General features: G+C 30.7%; 2 protein-coding genes across 5 annotated transcripts; both read left to right on the forward strand.

Annotated features, from left to right (window-relative positions):
* The first annotated feature begins 3172 nt into the window (after positions 1–3172).
* On the forward strand, positions 3173–4125 carry LOC129314391 (putative disease resistance RPP13-like protein 1). Its single transcript, XM_054957828.1, has 2 exons — positions 3173–3519; positions 3622–4125. Exons 1-2 carry the CDS (start codon positions 3196–3198, stop codon positions 4123–4125), a joined length of 828 nt encoding a protein of 275 aa, XP_054813803.1. The 5' UTR covers positions 3173–3195.
* A 71-nt stretch (positions 4126–4196) lies between these two features.
* On the forward strand, positions 4197–9849 carry LOC129314389 (putative disease resistance protein At3g14460). Of its 4 annotated transcripts, XM_054957825.1 has the most exons (4): positions 4197–6611; positions 8014–8205; positions 9347–9409; positions 9567–9849. In XM_054957825.1, the coding sequence occupies exons 1-2, from the start codon at positions 4197–4199 to the stop codon at positions 8113–8115; spliced, it is 2517 nt and encodes an 838-aa protein (XP_054813800.1). In that variant the 3' UTR covers positions 8116–8205; positions 9347–9409; positions 9567–9849. The 4 variants fall into 4 exon arrangements, with proteins under 4 accessions (XP_054813800.1, XP_054813801.1, XP_054813802.1 ...); XM_054957826.1 differs by having other exon boundaries at positions 4197–6669; positions 8014–9409; XM_054957827.1 differs by lacking the exon at positions 8014–8205 and having other exon boundaries at positions 4197–6669.
* The last annotated feature ends 4226 nt before the right edge of the window (positions 9850–14075 follow it).

Below are 14075 nucleotides of genomic sequence, written 5' to 3' on the forward strand. Positions count from 1 at the left end.
AGAAAAAAGAAGAAAAGTGGCATGAGGAGGGATAAAGAGTAAATAGTCAGTATTTTGAAATATTTTGTAATTTGAGTTTGAAATAATTTTTTTCTTCATTAAAGTTCCTCTTCTCATTTCTTTTGGTATCTTGGGTCTTTTTGGCATATAGATCCTAAGTAGTATTAAAGCTTTGGTTCTGAATATACTCTATGGTTGCAATTTAGTCTAGTTTACCACATTAGAAAAGAATATAAGTACTGAAACTATTCTAGGTTTTGTTGTATGACATCATTTTACAAACTATTAACTTTTTATTGATAACAGAAAGAGAACATTTTATTTCAAACTTAAATTACAAAATACATCAAATTAATTACTTTTTACTCTCTCTCCCCCCTTGTGCCACTTTTCTCCTTCTTCTTTTCCTCGTTTCTCTTCCCTCTCTCCTGCTCCTTGCTCACTTCCTCACAACTATGGTTTGTAAAATCAAATTGGACCAAACCGGCTAGCTTGGTGAACCATTCATATGTCTAGTTTGGTTTTGTGATTTCATTGGAAGCCAATTGACTTGGGTTAACCTAAGTGACTTGGGTTTAACCCGTTCAACCGCATGAGTTATCAGGTAGTCGGACAAATTTTTTTAGCTCTTGAAAAAAATAAAAAAAATGCCCTAAATGATTGACTCAACTAAATTAGAAGCTCAGATTAGCGACCTTCTTCACTTCTTTGCCTTGCTTTTAGATTCATGTTGCCTTCTCGGCTCTCGCCGTCACCGTTGAGTCTCTTGCTCTTCCTCCCCCTCATTAGTGGCAATGTTGCTCATATGCGATTCCCTTCTCTTCTCAGCATTCTTAGCCATTGACCCAAAACCCATATTGAGTGCTGAATGCATTTAAAATGAAGGTTAGGAGACATTGAGATGTGAAGACAGAGGATGAAAGAGGGAAAATAGCATCTGAATGAGAGGGAGTGAGGTGAAAAAACAGAAAAGGAAATGGTATGTGAAGGAGAGGAAATGGTGTTTGAAAAGTGAATGATAAAGAGAAGAAAAGGAGGGAGAGTAATTGCCAGTTGGGTAAAAGGAGAAAGTAAAAAGCATAGGTGTGTCATTGCTCTTTATTTGATTTTGGCTACTCTATTTTTATTTACTTGAACACAGTGCCTTGATTAGATTAAGAAATATTCATATTATATTATATATTATATATTATTATTATTGTATAGTACAATAGTTCTAAAAACATTGATTGTATGTTGTATAATATATTAGTATGTTTTTATTATTGAATTGGTATGTTGTATAATCTTGAATTTGGAAGATCATTTTAAGATTAATGTGTTTTTATTTAAATTTATTATTTTATTTTGATCGATTTGACTCCAGTTTGATTCCAATTTAATCTCAATTAAACTCTTGACTCTTGACCTTTGATTTGAATTGGTTCAATGACTAGTTCAATTTTTAATACCTTACTTACATCACTATCTCTCTTCACCACCCCTCTCCTTTTCATCATACTTCGCTTTCTTACTTTGACTTTCCTTACACAAATGACTTATCCAAATGTTTTATAGATAGACAAGTTTTCTTTATCTTGCTTTCAAAGTTGAACTTTTATTTTTATGATTTATTTATTTTAAGCCTAAAATTAGTGATGACTTTATCATCTCATCTCACAAATCATTATTCATTAAGTTATTTAGCTTAAATGGCTCGGTGAACCGTATAGACTCCATCCTGAATTTCGTATTACTTTTTGATTTTCTTTTTTACCCCATTTTTTAAGTTTCAAAATTTATAATACAAATATTCTTATTTTCATTTCTATGCCTTTTATTTGTTTTGAACTTCAAATTTTAAAATAGAAAATACATAGTAAAAAGTAGATGACATATCTTTTCTCTGTTGCTTTTCACCTTTTCCTCTTTCACCTCTCCAATACATTGTAAGTTTTCTCTCATGTAATGCCTGCTCCATATTAATTGGTATTGATTCTAGTAGAAAAGGTTATAATTCTTTACATGTGCTTGAGTTTAAGTTCATATGAACAAGGAAAACATGTTTGAGAGAGTTAGCTTGAGCTTTACAATGCTTGAATTTGACCTAATTAAATAACATATAAAAAATATGCTTGTTGTATCAAAGGTTTCTCTCTTTTACCATTATGGTGAGTGTGATTTGTTGTGAGATTTTAATTATTGTCAATGCACCATATTTAACTAGTTTTAAGTGTGAATCAATACCAGTTATTGAAATGGGAAGATGGCAAATGTAGGAAGAGGGAAGCAATGGGATGAGAGTCTGGAGGTACTAGGGGCAATTGCCCTCACAAGCTAAGATAAAATTATGCAAATTGACTCTAAAAAGTTTTAGTTGCCCCTTCAAAAAATTTCAATTGCTCCCATCATTTTAAAAAATTCATTTGTCTTCTTAAAAATTTTACTTATTTTATTAAAAATTTGATAACTTTAAATCTTATCTATATGCTGTGCCTTAAGTAGAAATAGTTTTACAATAGAAGAGTAATAATTTAATAAAATATTTTGTTTACAAAAATTTTATCACAAATTAATTCTCTTTCATACAAAATAGGTATATAGATTTAATTTAATAAAAATAAAAACATGAAACTAATAGAAATAAAAAAAATTATATAAAGATAATTTTTATTATAATTTTATAATTTATGCATTGTTTTTAATATTTAATTTTATTAAATTATACCTTTAATATAATTTTATAAATAATTAAATTTATATTTTTAATAAAATATTAATATTTATTTTAAGATAAAATACGCCCCATCAACTTATTTTTCCGGGCCCATCATCACTGATGGGAGTGAAGAGTTACGGAATGAGATTTAACATGCCAATATTAAATTCTCTCGATTAAATTAATAAAATAGTCTATGTAAATTTAATTTGTAATCTTATATTATTTGAATCGGTGAATGACTTTAAATATTTAGGTCAATCTTGTAAATTTAAAATTAATTTATTTAATTGTTTTTTGGAAGATGATAATGGTCATATCAACCTATCAATATCCTATTCTCCCCACGAAATCAATTAATTTCTTTTGACTTCACGGGACTCTCATTATAATAAACAACACTTTAAAGATAACGAAGCTGTCATCTCAGTTCTCAGTCTCACAGTGTACTCCCCCCCCCCCCCCCCGGGGTCTCCTCTGATTACGTACCGGAAGCCATGGCTGCTGAGCTTGTGGGTGGAGCATTTCTCTCTGCCGCTGTTCAAGTTGCTTTTCAAAGGCTGGCGTCTTCTGACATCACAAACTATTTTCAATCAAGAAAGCTCAAGGATAGCTTGTTCAGCAAAATTGAAATCACTCTCATTTCATTGAATCAAGTGCTTGATGATGCAGAAGCAAGGCAATACACAAAGCCCAATATCAAGAAGTGGCTTCATGAGCTCAAACATGTTGTGTATGTGGCCGATGAACTCTTAGATGAGATTGCTACTGAGGCAACCAGGTTGAAGTTCGAAGCTGAGAATGAAACTGCTACCAGTAAGGTACGAGGCTTCTTTACTACTTTTGTTAATCCATTTGACAAACATATTGAGTCTAGGGTTCAACAAGTACTTGACGATTTGGAGTTTCTTGCAAAACAAAAGGATGTTCTGGGATTGAAGGAAGGTTCCTGTGGTGGTAGTGAAGTTCGAATTAGGAAAGTCTTCAACAGATTGCCAACTACATCTTTGGTGGCTGATGAGTCCGGCATATATGGTAGAGATGGTGATAAAGAAAAAATGATTGAGCTTTTGCTTAATGATGATTTGAGTAGGAACCAAGTTTCTGTGATTTCTATAGTGGGTGTGGGTGGTTTAGGTAAGACTACCCTTGCTCAATTAGTGTACAGCAACAATAGGGTGGAGAATCAGTTTCAACTCAAAGCTTGGGTGTGTATTTCAGAAGAATTTGATGTTGTTAGAATTACTCAAACAATTCTTTCTGCACTTGGATGCTTAGTAACTGCATATGAAGACCTTAATCAGCTTCAGTTGAAATTGAAAGAGAAATTGGTGGGGAAGAAATTTTTGCTGGTGCTTGATGATGTTTGGAATGAGCGCCAATCTGATTGGAAGCCTTTCAAGTTCCTTTTTTCTATGGGACATTAGGAAGTAAGATCATTGTTACAACACGTAGTGAAAAAGTAGCATCAGTTGTGTGCTCTAGTAGAGTGTACCGCATGACTTTATTAAATGAAGAAGATGGTTGGAAGTTATTTGCAGAATATGCATTCAGAAATAAGGATGATAGCATGTGGACAAATCTTGAGTCAATAGGTAAAAAAATTGTTGAAAAGTGCAAAGGATTGCCTTTAGCTATAAAAACATTGGGTGGCCTCTTGCATACAAAATCATCAGAGAAACAATGGAATGACATTCTTAATAGTGAAATATGGCAATTGCTAGATGATGAGAGTGATGTAATACCAGCTTTGAGATTAAGCTATCATTACCTTCCTTCTAATTTGAAGCAGTGTTTTGCATTTTGTTCTATATTTCCTAAAGACCACAAAATTGAGAAGGATTCTCTAATCCAAATGTGGATGGCAGAAGATTTGTTGCATTGCAATCAAGGAAATAAAAATGTGGAAGAAATGGGAAGTCAAATCCTGGTTGAACTAGAATTGAGGTCGTTTCTCCAAAAGTCAAAAATTCATAATAGGTATGTCATGCATGATCTCATCAATGATCTTGCAAAATCAATATCTGAAGAATTTTGTTTAAGGATTGAGGATGGTAAAGTGAAAAATATTCATAAAAGGATTCGCTACCTCTCATACTCAGCTTTACTTGATAGCAATGAAATGTTGCTGGAGCCTTTTTATGAGTGTAAGCAATTACGATGTTTTGTGTCTTTTAAACGAGCAGCATTCTCCTTTAAAGAGGGAATGGATGAGGGTGAAATATTATCAAAATTTAAGTACTTGAGAATTTTGAGCTTGAAAAGTTTTGAAAATATTACTAAATCAGGTGTTGGTATGAACAATTCAAAGCACCTCCGTTATTTAGACCTTTCTGACACCAGAATTGAAAAATTACCATGTTCAATTTGCAAACTGTATAATTTGCAAACTTTGAAATTGTGTGGCTGCACTCAAGTTGTTGAGTTACCTCCAGATTTGCACAAATTGGTGGACCTGCATTATCTTGACCTTTCTAAAACTAAGATCAGCAAGTTACCTGATTCGCTTTTTAAACTGCATAATTTACAAACATTGAAACTGCAGGCATGTCAATATTTGGTTGAATTGCCACCTGGTTTACAGAATCTCATTAATCTCCATCATCTTGATATAAGTTGGACTAGCATAAGGGAGATGCCAAACAACATGGGAAGGTTAAAACATCTTCAAATATTGACTAGCTTTTATGTGGGAAAGCACGGTGGGTCTAATTTGAAGGAGTTAGGGAAACTCAATTATCTTCAAGGCAGTCTTGAGATCTCTAAATTGGAAAATATTAATGACATTATAGATGCTAGGGAAGCCCATATCAATGATAAGAAGTACTTATATAAATTGGATCTGCAATGGAGTGGAAACAATGAGGATTCACAGAGAGAAAGGTTCACCTTGGAAGGTCTTCAACCTCATGTCAACTTGAAAGAGCTTGCTATTAGAAACTTTGGTGGTACAAGATTTGCAGACTGGTTTGATGCTCCTTATTTGCCCAATTTAGTATCTCTTGTGTTGCGAGCATGTAAATATTGTTTTTGTTTACCACCACTTGGGCAACTACCTTCTCTCAAGTCAGTTCATATTTCTAAATTAGAGGGATTGAAGAAGATTGGGCTAGAGTTCTATGGGAATAATAATTTGTCATGTGTTCCTTTCCCATCCCTTGAATATTTGTTTATTGCTGGAATGTTAGAATTGAAAGAATGGATTCATTTTGATGGTGCATGTTTCCCCTGCCTCAAAGAGATTGTTATAAGATATTGTCCCTGGTTAAGAAAGTCACTTCCTCCCCACATGCCATGTTTAGAAAAGCTAGAGATTGAACAATGTGGAAATTTGGAACTTGAATCATTCCCTACCAAGGCATTCTCTACTCCTAAACTTGAATCTATCCATCTTGCTGGGTTGACCCATTTGAAGTCACTACATGAAGACATGCATACACTCCTTCCCTGTGTTCATTCTCTATCACTATTTCACTGCCCACAGCTGCTGTCAGTTCCTCAGAAAGGGTTGCCTTTGAGCCTTGTCCAAGTTTCAATCCATGATTGTCCTAAACTTTTTGCTTCTCGTATGAGCTGGGGCTTGCATAGACTTCATTCTCTGCATGAGTTCTCTATTGGTGAAAATTTTGAAACTGTGGAGTCTTTCCCAGAAGAGGGCTTGCTGCCATCCAATCTCAAAGTTATTCGATTTGAAGGATTTTCAAATTTGATCAGAATAAATAGCAGTGGCCTTCTTCCCCTCACATCTCTTCAAGGATTAAGAATCTATAACTGCCCAAATCTCCTATGCTTGCCAGAGGAAGGTTTATCAAGGTCCATTTCCTATTTAGTTATTGATGGGAATTGTCCATTTTTGACACAACGGTACCAAAAGAATGGACAAGAGTGGCACAAAATTTCTCACATTCCTTGGGTATGCATTAGCTAATACTCCGCTCCAAGAGTTTTGTTAGCTTCTAAAGCCTATATAGGTACTTCTTTTACCTTATACTAACATGTTTGCTTTATTATTAAGTTTTCCCTTTTTCATGCAAGGGCATCATATTTATTACAACAACATATGCACCTCAATCCTGAGTTTCAATCTATGGTAAGCAAATTAGTGATGATCTTATCCTCTCCTAAAATCTTGTCCACAGAACCACATGCTCGAAGCTTCCACTATCCAACCTGCATCTTCTCTCTAAGCCCTCTGCAATTTCATGTGATGATAATCCTAGTTTTTGTCTTCATTTTCCTTAGCATCTGATGGTGCTTCCAAAAGGAAGTTGTCAAAAGTACAAATGAACATTATTGCTTTTAGTTTGATGATTATCTTTGATAGATACTTCAGTTTGGTTCTTCTTCGGCTCTTCAACAAGGGCAAGAAAGGAGGACCCATCATTTTCCATCAAAGGGGTGCAGTTGTTCTTTTGTGCTCTTGCTTATTGTTGTTTTCTAAGGATTCACCATCTAGTCATGGGTTCTCTACGATAGGATCATTGAATCTTGGCACATCTTCAAATAAGAAAACACCAACAAATAGTATTAATGGAATCGAAGAGGTTGATAAACTGGAACGTATAGATAGACATTTGTCAGAATCTCCTTCATGCAAAAATTCAGTATCCACTCTCCCTTCAAGTAAGCCTCCTAATCCAAGTTCAAAAGAAATCACTCTTCAAAGGCCCACTTATATGTTGAGCTTGGTAATCTTGAGTCTATGTTAGAATGAATTCAGTAAGTTCGTTGGTGTTATTCCCTTCAAAAAAGATATTTATCCTACTTTATGCTGTTTCTATCATGTTTTTCACTAATGATACTTTTTTTCATTCTTTAAAAAAAGAATAAAATTCTTCTCTGCTTGGCTTCTTTTCTGGAGGTTTGATTTTTAAGATAAAATTATATGTAGTTTGAAGAAATTTATAGTAAATGCTAACAAACATGATTTTTCATTTAATTTCATTTGTCAATGAATGAAGGACTTTAAATCCATGATACTGAGATTATGACTATTATAAATATATGATATGATAGGAGATGGTGCTAAATGGATATGGTTTAATATATGGAATATTGTTTATATGGAAAGAAGTTTTGTAAATGAGGATAAAAACTTGAATAATGGTTCTCTGATGAGAAGGATTGTGATAAATCATGAAACACAATTGTCTAACATATTGACATTTCACTTTCTGTCATGCTTGAGAACTTAATCACAATTGGCCTGACGGAGGGGCGGGAATTTTTGCTTATTTTACTCAATGCCTTGTACTGGCTTTTGAAAACTGTTGGAAGTGATGAATTGATTGGCCTTGAAGTTTTTCTGGTTGCAGGAAGTTTATGACCCCATTCTTGTTCATTCATTCTATCTGAGATCAATTTATTTCTGTTGGATGGAGTCATTTTCTTCAATGCCTTTTCACTGGCATCTATAAATGTGTAAAGTGATGAATCAATTGACCTTGAAGTGTTCCTGTTCAAAATCTGGTTGGTCGTATTGCACTTTGGCATTCATTCTATTTGAGGTCTGTTTATTTGCATTGTGAAGGAAGGTGATATTATATGGCACAAACCAAGGATTTTGTGAAATCAATCAAATGATTGATCAATTGTCTTCAAAAGTTTCTCTTCTTTTACCCCAGACTGTCGTTTTAATTTAATATTTATAGTTGACATTAAGCCTCTGAATCTTACTATGTCCTTCATCTGCTTCTATTATATCATCCGTTACCATTTACTTTTCTGTTGTTGAATTGGTATCTGAAATGAAACCACAAAGCTTGTCAATTGATGTTGGAATGAGTGAAAAATTGGCTAAAACTGATTGCACTCAATAGTGAAATTTGTGAATTAGTTGTTCATGGTCAAAGGTCCGATAGTGCTGTATCTCCTTCTGCAGCTTGGTTTCTTCAACGCTTATGAATGTCCTAACCTCAGAACATTATAGAGAGGAACAGATAACCAATATATATGCCTGTGAAGTTGTTCCTAAAAACATTGTACAAAAGCATGAAACTAAACTGATTACATTGTTCTGTATTGTCAGCAAAAGTCTCAGTTCAATGGTGAAAATCCTATCTTTGGTTCCCTACATAGTTTTCAAATCTAATACTCTCCACCACCATCCCTAGCTTGATTCTTGAGCTTGGATGGTTCTTATCTTGACGTCTTCAATTTGGAGCATAGAAGAGCTGGTTGATATGCCAGAATAAGTGAAATAGTACCAATGTTTCAACAACTATTTGATACTTTGTTGAATTTACAGGCAAGCTAGAAATCTTGTTTAAGGTATTACGATTAGGAAATGGTTCTAGTGCATTTCTCTAGAGAAGTGCACCAAATTCAAATCCGTTACAAGTAGACTTTGTAGCAAAAAAAATCCAATATTATATATGCTATGAAGTTATTCCCAGTACCAGTAGTATGATAGTATGAGACTAAGCTAATTACATTTTTCTTTATGAAATTTGACACGTTATTCCCAATACTACAACTAGTCATGCCAAATTTGATTCCTGGGCTTTTGGAATTCTTTTTTTTTTTCATAATTCCTCATGAAAGTCAGATATTTTGGTGCATGACTGTGTTTAATAATGTTCAGCACCGTCCATGGCTTGATTGCATGGTTGGATGAGGACGTTGATGACCTTTATCTGTATTATGCAGGAAAGCTAGAGATGCTTGTTAAAGCTAGTAGCAAAAATCCCTGTACTCATTTTTTCATTCATGGTGAGTATGTAAACCTTCATGCAGTTACTAGGCACTTTGTATTCCTCAAACAAGAAGCTTAATCATGTAATTTTATTGAACTGAAAATTTTCATTCCTGGCTTTTGAGTTCTATGGTGTTGTATTAAATCCATCTCTTAAATCTGCTAATTTTCCAGCTGCTTGGAAATGTTGAAGAGCAATGCTACTATATAGGAGACCATATTCATAGCCAAAGCGGAATTTTGTTCCATCTGCAATGGCCAGCAAATTGTGTTGCTGGCTTTCCTGTCCGTGCTACTTGTACTGATGCTGAGAAATTGGACATTATGATGTTAGAGAACAAGCCTTGGATTAAGAGGCGCACATGAAAAACTCTTGTAATGAGAACTTAATAAATTATTAGTTGTTGTAAGAACTCTGACTTCTATAAAAGTATTGAAATTGATTCTGCTGCTTTAATACCAGTTGGAATATATAATGTTGGTCATTTTGAAATTATAACTGAACACTGGAATTGATTCTCCTATGTGAGGTTAGCTTTATTGTTATTTATTTATTTTGTATGCTTCTTTAAATTTTTTATTTAAAATATTATGTTTTTAGGTGTTTGCCTCTCATTGATAATTAATTAGAAAACTATTATTATTATTATTATTATTATTATTATTATTATTATTATTATTAAAATATATTTTTTACTAAAAATTATTACTTTATCAAATAATTTTTCTTAATACATTTTTATGTGCTGCCCTTGCATCTTTTTTTTTTATTTATAAACAAACATCATTGTTTTTTCTTTCATTATTTGGCATTCAGAATGGATTATTTTATTATTTGTATTCCGATCAGATAATTCAAAATGATTTGTTCATCTTCCTTGAGTTAGCATTTGGATTTAAGACCTCCAAATTAAATTTGAGATTATTTATTATTAATTAAACTAATTGTTTTTGAGTTCTGTAATCATTTAAATGATTTTTTTCCTCATAGTTAGCATTTGGATTTAAGACCTCCAAATTAAATTTGAGATTATTTATTACTAATTAAACTAATTGTTTTTGAGTTCTGTAATCATTTAAATGATTTTTTTCCTCATTCTTTCTTTCACCTCAGAAAAGATTTTTCTTGTCACATCAAATATAATTGTAAATTCAAAAATTTCAGCCGCTCTCTTTATTTTTATCAATTTTTTTATTTCGTGGATCCAACACCAAGTAATCAACTTAAACATAAACTATTGCGTCAGAAAACAACTGAATCTATATCACTGTAAAACATATAATTGTTATGGTCCATCTAAAGTTATATGAACAGTAGTAATTACTTTTAAAAAATATTCTGTGTATTGAAAAATTATGTGGTAACCACAATAAAAAATAAATGAGTGTTGATTGAATTTTATATTTGTATGTATAATATAATAAATTGGAAAACAAAATACGAAGTTAAACAACAAAATAGAATAGAACTTTTTATTATATTGGTTGAATTTTCATTAATGTAGTATGTAGTAACTTAGTTAAAAGAAATCTATCTTTTGCCTTCAATACCTTGACAAAGATTATTTTTGTTGTCTGACAAAATTTACTCCTTACACTTACGCAAAAGAATACATAAAGTAAGAAATTTGTTATCAATATATAAAGGTGAACTACGGCTTTATAATAAAAAAAATATTATTGCAATTATATGCTTCAAAATTAATCATATGCATGAATTTTTTTTCTATTGCACGCATTCTAGGTATCTATTAATTAGTCATTGTTTTTTCTTTTCATTGGCATATCATAATTAACAAATAGTACCATAACATCGATTTTTCTATGTGCTTAATTTAAAATTATTATCTCATAATTAGTTTTACTTTTGCTTATAATTATAATCTATAAATATTATTATCACATAAATTATAGCGCATGATTCATTATATTACATGTTTCATTTTTCTATGCCTTGGCCAACAAATTCTGAAAGAGAATAAAACAAGCTAATTTTATTTTGCAGGATGTGAGAATAAGTTAATTTTTTATAATTCTTAATTTATTGAAGCAAATAGTGAAATATCTAAAATATTTGTTGTGGAGTAAATTTTCTTTTTCAATTAATTATAAAGAGTATAACTTAATAAAAAATTAATTTTTTAGCCTAATCTCAAAGTTTTCCCTCACATTAATTAAGGGAAGATCACAAGTAGTGTTGCCTCTTTGAATCCAATATGAGAGCCACATGTAAAAATCCTACATGTAGTACATAACAATAACGTCTTGAGAATGATTTTCTAATACCTATATACCAAAAAAATTTTAAAAAAAATCTAGTTTTATGCATAAAATTTAAAAGGAACAAATGTCCATTTCTGATTCGGCAATCAATAAACGAGCAAATTATACAATTCTTAGTTGACTGAAGTTACCAAAATATTCGCACGCCTTCGTACATATCAACATCAAACACTGTAAGCTTTGTTATATTCTCAATGTTCCTTTTCTTGATTAGTTATAAATTATAAGACTCTACCACTTGGAGCCATTAATTTGAGTTAATCTAACTAAGTTCCAAAAAAAAATTAGGATTGCACTTGAGTTGAGTTCCCGAATAGATTTTTTTAAAAGAAATATATAAAATATTAATTAAAATTTAAATTATTTTATATTAACAGAGATTTATATTAATTCTTTGATTACAATATTGCAGACATGTTCTTAAAATATAAAATATCTTAAAATATTAATATTTTTATATGTTTACTAATTTTAATTTATAAAATATTTTAAAATAATATTTAAAAATGTATTCTAATCTTGATATTTAAATTCTAAGGTCCACAATTTTTTTTAAAAAAATCAGTCTTCTACATTTTTTTAAGTATTCTAAAAATTATATTTATATTTTTTATAATAACAAAAATAACTAGTTTTAAAATAAAATTTGAAATTTGATGTATAACATGAAAAAAAATTTTCTATTCAAATATTCAAGTTGATCCAAATAAGTTTGAAGCTTGAGAGTGTTATGGTTAGGCTTAATTATATGAAACTTTTTGCCAGACCTGAATTGGATCAATATAATTTTTTTTTATAATCTTTTACTTTAAAAATTAAATCAATATAATTTTAAAGAATTATTTAATTTGATCAAGAATGCCCTATCTCAATCTTTAGACTCATGAATTTTTAAGAGAGATAATTTTTTAACATATTACGGTTCCTAGGTATTAATTTAGCTTTGTTTTCGTTTTCTGTTATATAAAAAAATAGCTTTCTCTCAAATAATCTGTCTTGTTAGTAATTATAAAAAACAACACGTAAGATGTTGTGAGGAAGATATGATTAGAGGCAATCTAGTACTTTTAAAATTATATTTTGATATTTGGTCCTTCTAAATAATAAATAGGGAAAATCATATTTAAGAATCACTCAAACAAATTATTCACAAATGAAGACTAACAGCAATTCTCATTTGATAAAAAATAAGTCACGTTTTCATTTTAATAATAATTTATTCTATATTAATCCTTATTTGTGAATAATTTTTTTAAGTGATCTTTGAATGTGATTCTCCCTAATAACTATATTTAAGATCCTCTCCAATAAATATTAATTTTTCAGGTCCTTTGTTATAATTTCCCTTTTAAATGTAATATGCTATTTAATAAGGACAAATGTAAAAAAAAATATTTTCCTTCAAACAACATCAATTATTCAATTATCTTTTCTTAATTCCAATAAAGCAATCAAAAATAACTTATAGGATAACATTTAGTATTATTGGAAGACAAATTTTAATATCTTACTTTTAAAAGCAATATTTATTAAACATATCATGGTAATCAAATATCTACCATGGTAATTAAGAATACAACTTATTTTTTAGAAATGTTACCATGGTAGAAAGGAGTTTACATTAATATAAAAGAATTAAACATGCTTAAAGCATACTATACAATGTAGAAAAAGATTTACCTTTATTAAATAAAACCATTTTTGAAGCTAACTATCATGGTAAAGAGGATTCTATCATATTAGACAAAATTAAACTTTAGTCAACAGACCTCCCATGGTAAATAGCAGTTGACTAAAATAAAAAGGTCTACCCAATGAGATCTCATTTTCAAAACAAAGTTTGAAATCTAAATATCATAATAAAATATAAACAACAGTAAAAAAAATCAGAGTTTACAGGTGTAAGTTAATCAAAAACATAACATGATTATTTTCAAGATATCTAAATGAATGATTCAAGTGTCCACTTTAAAATATGCAACAAAATCCATTTGCTGGCTTTAGCTTGATTCTCAAACATTTTCATATGGGGAAAAAAACTGCATCCATAAACCCATTTAGGGCCTAAAAAATGGTTCCTAAATAATAAACTTCACAAAACAAACCAATACAAGCATTTAGTATAAACAAATTGCCATAACCTAATTATCCACTTCATCATATACAATTCATATCATCAACAAAACACAAATGTACAATTCACAATTGAGTTATAGTTACCCAATATAATTTATATACTACCCAACATAATTTATATAAAGCTAAACATAGTTAAATTCATGCTCAAAACACACATAAATTCTTGAACATAACAAATTAAGACCATAAGTGTCAGACATAATTCTCATTATTAATACATACAGAATCTATCAAAAACTAGGGTCTACATGCTCAATTACA

Source organism: Prosopis cineraria, unplaced genomic scaffold, assembly GCF_029017545.1.
Source record: "Prosopis cineraria cultivar Desert tree isolate PC_DT_omini unplaced genomic scaffold, ASM2901754v1 PC6, whole genome shotgun sequence".
Classification (NCBI taxonomy): Eukaryota; Viridiplantae; Streptophyta; class Magnoliopsida; order Fabales; family Fabaceae; genus Prosopis; species Prosopis cineraria.